Source organism: Apis dorsata, unplaced genomic scaffold, assembly GCF_000469605.1.
Source record: "Apis dorsata unplaced genomic scaffold, Apis dorsata 1.3 scaffold_29, whole genome shotgun sequence".
Taxonomy (NCBI): domain Eukaryota; kingdom Metazoa; phylum Arthropoda; class Insecta; order Hymenoptera; family Apidae; genus Apis; species Apis dorsata.
This window is the reverse complement of record NW_006263331.1, coordinates 586,287-593,478: the sequence shown is the minus strand read 5'-3', so window position 1 is coordinate 593,478 and position 7,192 is coordinate 586,287. Positions and strand designations below refer to the sequence as shown.

Sequence of the window (7,192 nt, the reverse complement as noted above, 5' to 3'; positions counted from 1 at the left end):
ATATATATATATATATATATATATATATATATCTGTAAAACAATGACTTAATATAATATACTTTGATATGATATAATTAATATAAATATAATTACGTGTAAAATGTGCAATATTTTATATACGATTATGGAAAAAAATATTTCATAATCATATTTATATTATAGGACATTTCATTTAATTATAATTAATAATTTCATATTGAAATTTAATTTTAATTTCAATCAATTATAATATTGCAATCTTCTAATTCGAATTAGTAAGTTAAGAATAACACTAAATAATAAGAAAAGAGATCCTAGTGCCTAAATGGAACAAAAAATATATTAAATGTTAAATCTATTTTATATAACACTTGCTGATAGTAACTAAAATTTTTATTATTTTCTATATTAACAATTAAAATGCGAAAAAAAAGTTTTAATTATTAAACTTGTTATACGTATGTTTCGTCTTTAAAATTAACCTAATTCAAATGTTTTTTTTCATTTTTAATTTTTATGAAAAAAATTTTCAAAATATTTTTTATAATAAAATATTATCAACATTCATATTGGAATTCATATTGATATTATTTTTCTAATAAAAATAATATCGTATAATAAATATCATATACTATCACAATAATGTATATTACGACAGATACATATTTTGTATCAAAAAATTTTATTATTCATACATTTTATGGTGAAAAAACTGTTTTTTGTTGGGATCAAAATAAACTTGTAATATTTCCATATATGAATAATAATTATATATCTGCTGAAGTTTTAACAGCTCCAGCTCCAATAAAAACTATACAATGTTTTTCTGATCGAATTTTTTTAATTTGCATTCCACGAGGTATTTATAAACTTTCAAGATATCGAGAATTTGCTATTCTTAGTAAAAATGCAATTGGAATGGGTACAGTTTTTTATGAAGTATTAATACCAAGAAATGAATATCTTTATTTGGATAATAAACGAGAAATGACTAATAAAGTGTTATATCAACTTTCTTCTAAGGAAATTGATTCCAGCATGTTATGTATTTATCCATTAAACATAAATAATGTTGCAGAAGATTTTATGAAAGCTTTAACAAATAATGATTCTACCATAGAAAATTTATGTATAGTTGGTGATAAACTAAAGATTTTAACATTAATAAATGAAACTATACAAATAATACATAGCAGTATCTATTTTATTAGAGATATAATACCTATACGAAAGAATACTAAAATTGGTGGATTATTTTTTATTACTACTACAAATGCTATTATTATAATGTATTCACAAGATAATTCACTTATTTTTGAAACAATTTATTTAAGAACTCAAATACAAACCATTTGTGCTGGTTTTAGTGATTTGACAGAAGATACATTATGGATTGTTTATTCATATGAATCTAATTTATATTATGCAAAAAAACAATTATTGACTGATAATATTCATCAAATAAAAATTCAAGATGAAAACTTTACTTGTTTACAATCATATGATTCCAAAATAATCTTAGGTTTAACAATAGATAAGCAATTAACAGAATTTTCTATAAATACTGTGGAAAAAACATTATTAATAGAAAATGATACTTTGATTAATCTTCATTCTAATATGTTAGAAAATGCTACATTTATAATGGATAAAATTTATAAAGGAGCTCAAGAATTACAAACATTGAATGAGATATTAACAATAGAAGAAGATAAATTGAAAAGAATAAATTTATATGCTCATAAACATAAGGAACAATTATATCCAAAAATAATAATTAATTACATAGATAACCAATTGTTTTTGTCAGCAAATTTTCATAATATGTTGCCAAAAAATAGTTGGGTTGTTTTTAATGTCAAGTTGCAATGTCAAAATCTATTTTGCATGAAAAAAATAGTAGATCAGGAGACTATAGTTGATATTTATATACCTGAAAATTTAACAATAAATTTTTCACAAATTATAATAGATTTAGTAGCTTTTAAGGAAGAGAAATATCCTTGGTGTCTTATAAGAGATTATATAATTAATCCTTCTCTCGAACAATGTAAACATAAAAAAAGACGATTAAATTCTAATTTTATCAATTCTAAAATTGTTATGCTTCAAACTTTTATACAAGAAGGAAATATTAATATGAAGAAATTATCTGAAATTAAAAAGAGTTTAAGAAAAGAATTTAATGATTAAATTTAAAATTTACTATTTTACAATGTTTTATCAATAACAATATATTGAAATATATGTTATTAGTAGATCAAATTAGTAAAATATTAATTTAACTAAAATTAGTAAAAAAAAATTTGATAATTTGAAAACAAAACTGTATCTTTATTAGAATATAATATGTTGGTAAATATTTTGTTTTTTTCTCTTTTCGTATACATATTTCTATTAACATGCATCGATTCTATAATTATACAATATACATTATACAATATTGTTGAAACTACATGTAATGAAATTACGTGTGATTTTCCCGCTATACACCAATATAAAATGTATTAATTTAATTGTAAACGTATTAAAATAGCAATTGTTTTTTTTTAAAGAAAATTTTGATTTATTAAATAATTTTTATATCATTGGTGTATGCAGTATACATTTATATTTATAGGCACACTAATATATAATAATTAATAATTAACTAAAAATCATTACGAATATAATGCATGTAAATAGTTGTTACTTTAAACTTTTTTTTCATATTCTTAAATAAAATTTAAATCTTTATCATAAGATACAATTGTAAATACAACTTAAAGTTATTATAATTATAAACACACCATTATTAATTAATTTTTATAATAAATTTTAAATATAAAAAAATTTTAATAAGTACTTTAAATATTGATGTTAAATAAAATGCATAATGAAACTAAATGAACTATAAAAATGTAATGTTTATTTTAAATTAAAAACAAAATGTTATTAAGTATTGAAGAAAAAAAATAAACAAAATGATAAATGCTATAAAATACGTGATTATTTATAAAGTTATTAATAAAGTTATGCATTTTCTAAATATTAACATTAATTATAACATAATATACAATATGAATATATAGATTTTAAAATATGTTTTAAATTATATTATATATTTTATATTAATGAAAAATATTTCACAAAATTTCGAGATGCAAACATATTATATAAAATTGTTCAAATAATAAATATATTATTATGTAAAAAATAATCTGAATAATTTTTTAAAATCTGATACTATTCTAAAATGAATATTTTTTTGTGATGAAAATATCTTAATAAAAGATATATACATTTCATAATTTAAGATATTATTTTTTTATTCCATTTTTCAAATAATTAATATCTATAAATAATGATAATAATATTGCTTTTAAATTTGTCATACATCTTTGAAAATTATTTAAAACAAACAATATGATTTTTAAGTTTAAAAAATTATATGGCAGTAATAATTTATCTATTAAATCTTAGAGAGGAATAAATTGTGATTTAAATAAAGAATTATATTCTATTAATTATTTATATGGTAGACTTGTTCTACATTTCTTAAATTAAATATGTTAATTAATTTCTTTACAAAAAAAAAAAATTTTTATTATTGTATTTAATTTTTTGTAAGTTTAAGAACTTATTACATAAATATGATTTCTTTATTAAAGATCTTGAAATAAAAAAAATTTCTATCAAATATTATTCCAAACTATTAATTTAATTGTAATTTATAATATGTAAAAACATTGAATATCTTTTTTTAAATATATTTTTTATAAATTTATAGAAAATAATATTAAAAAAAAAATAATAAAGATATACATTAAATATTATTGTTAAAATATCGAACTTTTTAAAATTTATTTTTTTTGAAGATTGTACCTTGACATTATTATTAAACATATTTTCTTGAATGTACACAAATATTCACGTTATAAACGAAAATTTATGGAAAAATAAATTTCTATTTAGAACTGAATGATAAATTAATAATATTTTTACTAAAATAGTAAATAAATTTAAATGAACATAACATGAATTCACTCTAGAAATTATATCTATTTTCTATTAAAATGCATTTTGTTAAACACGATTAAACATAGTTTATAAATTTTTTAAGGCACTGAATAAAAATACATAGTATTTTTATACTGAGGATTTCAATTCATTACAAATGGGAACAACATGTTCCTTCTATTTACACTATTCACACTTGTACAAGGAATATTATAAGGATTTAACTGAACAATTTAACTAAAGAAAAAAATATTGTTTTAAAGACTCTGGATCTGGAAAATATGTTAAATTATATACATTCAGATGTGTTCTTTTAGTTTCTTATCATAACGCATTCTCGATCAAATACGTTTTTGAATAAACGTAAAATTTCTCAATTTAATAACGTAACAAATTTAAAAAACCTAATTATTGTTTACATTTGTTTCTATAATATATACGTAGTAAAGCTACACAACTGCATTAAAGTTTTGTTTATTCAAAACTCTTTTTGCTTCATAAGATATAAGCATAACAACGAGAATCGCTCATATCAATTATTAAGAAATGTCATGTAAATATGTATTTCATCAGTAAACGAAATGCATATTTCATAAAAGTTTTTTTATGAGAAAATGTATGGTAAAGTGATATTTACAAATGTTCAAGAAGAATTATTAAAAAATATATGTGCATTTTGTGACAAATAATAGAAAATGAAGTTTCCTATAATAATACGATTTTCAGTAAGTGTTCCGCTCTTTCAAAATACAAAATATTGAAAAAAGAAAAATGTATAAAATCATTACTATTGATTGAAAATGCGTTTAAATTTTAATTACGTATTAAGTTATTTACGTAAACTATAAGAATAATTGAATGTATATGAGTATCTGAAATTTTGGCAACCTTCCCTGAGCGTACTAACTTTTAAAATTAGAATATCGCATTTGTATATGGATATCTTTCAAACTAACTTTTTAAAACTTAAAATATATTATTAATTTCTTTTGTGGTAAAGATTTAAGTAATTTATTAAGTACCTAATGCCATAATAGCATTGTATGTCATAGAGGTTTTTCCTGCTCTTCGTTGTTTAATACCTGTAGTATTAATGTCGACTCATTTAAATATTGTCGACTATTTCTCGAACGTTAAGAGTCTTCTTGTTTAGGCAGGAGATTTGTTCTTTCTTCATCATCGATTAACTTTTTTGTAGATATAGTTCTATTTGCTTCTTGACGAGCAAGAATTTCTGTATTTAAATCTAATTTAGGTTGTGCTTGACCAAAACTAATTACTGCTGTCTAAAACATATATATTAATTTAATATGAAATTTTATATTTTTATAAAACTGAAATTATAAAACTATAATAATTAAATGTAACCTTTACAGGTGAATTTTTAAGTTTTCCATTATGATCACTGTATGACGAGATAAATTTCGAATGTGTAACTGGACTAGCACTGACTGGAGCAGGTGAAGTTGGAGCAGTTGCACTATAAACAGGAGATTGTACATTATCTTTTTCTTTTTCTTTTTCTTTTTTACTTTCTTTCTCTTTTTCAACAGGTAATACTGGAGATTCTGGCATACTACGATCGTCTTCGTCCAAAGAATGCAGTAACTACAAATCAAAATTATTATAATAAAAATTTATATATTAATCTATCTATTAATATTTTATGCACATTTTATGCAACTAACTTTTTCTACTTCGTCATCAAATTGTTCTTGACCAGGTAATGAATCTTTTTGACTTCTTTCGAGAAGTGTTGCTCGTTTTGCAGCTAAATATAATGATCTTTTAATTTTAACGTAAAATACTTCCGATACTGCACGTACTGTATAATCAGGAATAAATGTATATCGTAACATAGAATCTAAATTTATCGATTGTATACTTCCCACTGTTTGAGGATTTGTATTAGTAGGTGATTCGGCTGAAAAATTCTACATATAAGTTTATAAAACATGTTGAATATTTTAAGTATAGATGAACTTAATATAAATGTTACCAATTCCAATATTGACAGTCAGTGCTTGAGAGCCGAAATAAGTAAACGGTCCACTTTCGAACATCATATTTTCTTTTCCAACTGTAACTTCAACTCGGCCTTCTAAGATTAAAACGAAATAATCAACTGCTTTTCCTTGTTGATAAATTACCGCTGCTGGATCATTTCTTGCTTTCTCACGCGATTTTACTTTGATATGATAAATAATATCTTGCTTAAGTAAACGACGTAAAATAGTTTCTGATATAGTATCGGGTTTAAAAGCATCTACAGCTGTGGATCATACATTAGACTCAGATACATTTTAAGAGTATTGAAATAAGATTTTAGATAAATATCATATTTTCTTAAATCAAAACACTTCTTCCTACTTGTAGATAAATATTGAAACATAGCCAACGTCAATTGCGGCGATATATGAATTCGTTGATTTTCTTTTTTCTCTGCAAACACGGTAAAATCTTGTATTTTGTGCCTAGCTTGTCTTCTACGCTTGGATTTATTATCCGCTATAAATGATATGGTTGAAATTAATTATACATTAAATATACATGAAATAGTACATTTTCAAAATATGGCTTACTAAAAACATCAGTTTCATCCATAATTTCAGCTTGAATCAATTCTTCTATAACATCTTCTAATGTGACCAATCCTATTACTTCGTAAAATGGATCGCCTTCGCCTTCATTATTAACTCTTTGAACAAATGCCATGTGACCTTTATGACCTAAAATAAATGCAAATTCTTGTTATATATAATTTTTAATAAAAATATTATTTTTAATAATTCTATTATTCAATTTAATTTGAAAGAAATGAACCTTCTTTAAATTGTTTAAACATAATATCTAATGTAACATCTTCAAAAATAAAATTGCATGGATTTTGATAAAATTGACATAAAGTTTTTAATGGCATATTATCATCTGGATCAACAAATGCAAGATCTTTAATATAAAGCATTGTAACAATATTTGTTCTTGCATTTTCATATACTGGTATACGAGAAAAACCTAAAAAAATGACAATAATAAATAATATAAAGTATGTGTATTAATTATTATTATTTTTAAATAAAATATAAACCTGATTTCATAATTTCTGATACTGTTTCAAAATCTAAAATGGCATTATAATCTAACATATATACATCTTCAATTTTTGTCATTACATCTGCAACAGTTTTTTTTCGTAATTCTAATGCTCCAGC

The 7,192-nt window shown here is 21.6% G+C and overlaps 2 protein-coding genes across 2 annotated transcripts in view; one reads left to right on the top strand and one right to left on the bottom strand.

Annotated features, from left to right (window-relative positions):
- The first annotated feature begins 585 nt into the window (after nucleotides 1-585).
- Nucleotides 586-2,337, top strand: LOC116185855. The gene has a single exon (XM_031511322.1). The coding sequence runs from the start codon at nucleotides 624-626 to the stop codon at nucleotides 2,172-2,174; it is 1,551 nt and encodes a 516-aa protein (XP_031367182.1). The 5' UTR covers nucleotides 586-623; the 3' UTR covers nucleotides 2,175-2,337.
- A 1,766-nt stretch (nucleotides 2,338-4,103) lies between these two features.
- The window catches only part of LOC102677598 (metal transporter CNNM4), a 6,317-nt gene continuing 3,228 nt past the window's right edge, over nucleotides 4,104-7,192 (bottom strand). Inside the window, exons 7-14 of the mRNA XM_006608186.2 lie at nucleotides 7,069-7,192; nucleotides 6,804-6,995; nucleotides 6,563-6,709; nucleotides 6,351-6,488; nucleotides 5,980-6,252; nucleotides 5,669-5,904; nucleotides 5,349-5,588; nucleotides 4,104-5,266 (exon numbers count right to left, since the gene is read on the bottom strand). The exon at nucleotides 7,069-7,192 is cut by the window's right edge and continues 46 nt beyond it. Of these exons, the coding sequence (XP_006608249.1) occupies nucleotides 5,114-5,266; nucleotides 5,349-5,588; nucleotides 5,669-5,904; nucleotides 5,980-6,252; nucleotides 6,351-6,488; nucleotides 6,563-6,709; nucleotides 6,804-6,995; nucleotides 7,069-7,192 (1,503 nt within the window). The 3' untranslated portion in view covers nucleotides 4,104-5,113. The remainder of the gene's footprint in view (nucleotides 5,267-5,348; nucleotides 5,589-5,668; nucleotides 5,905-5,979; nucleotides 6,253-6,350; nucleotides 6,489-6,562; nucleotides 6,710-6,803; nucleotides 6,996-7,068) is intronic.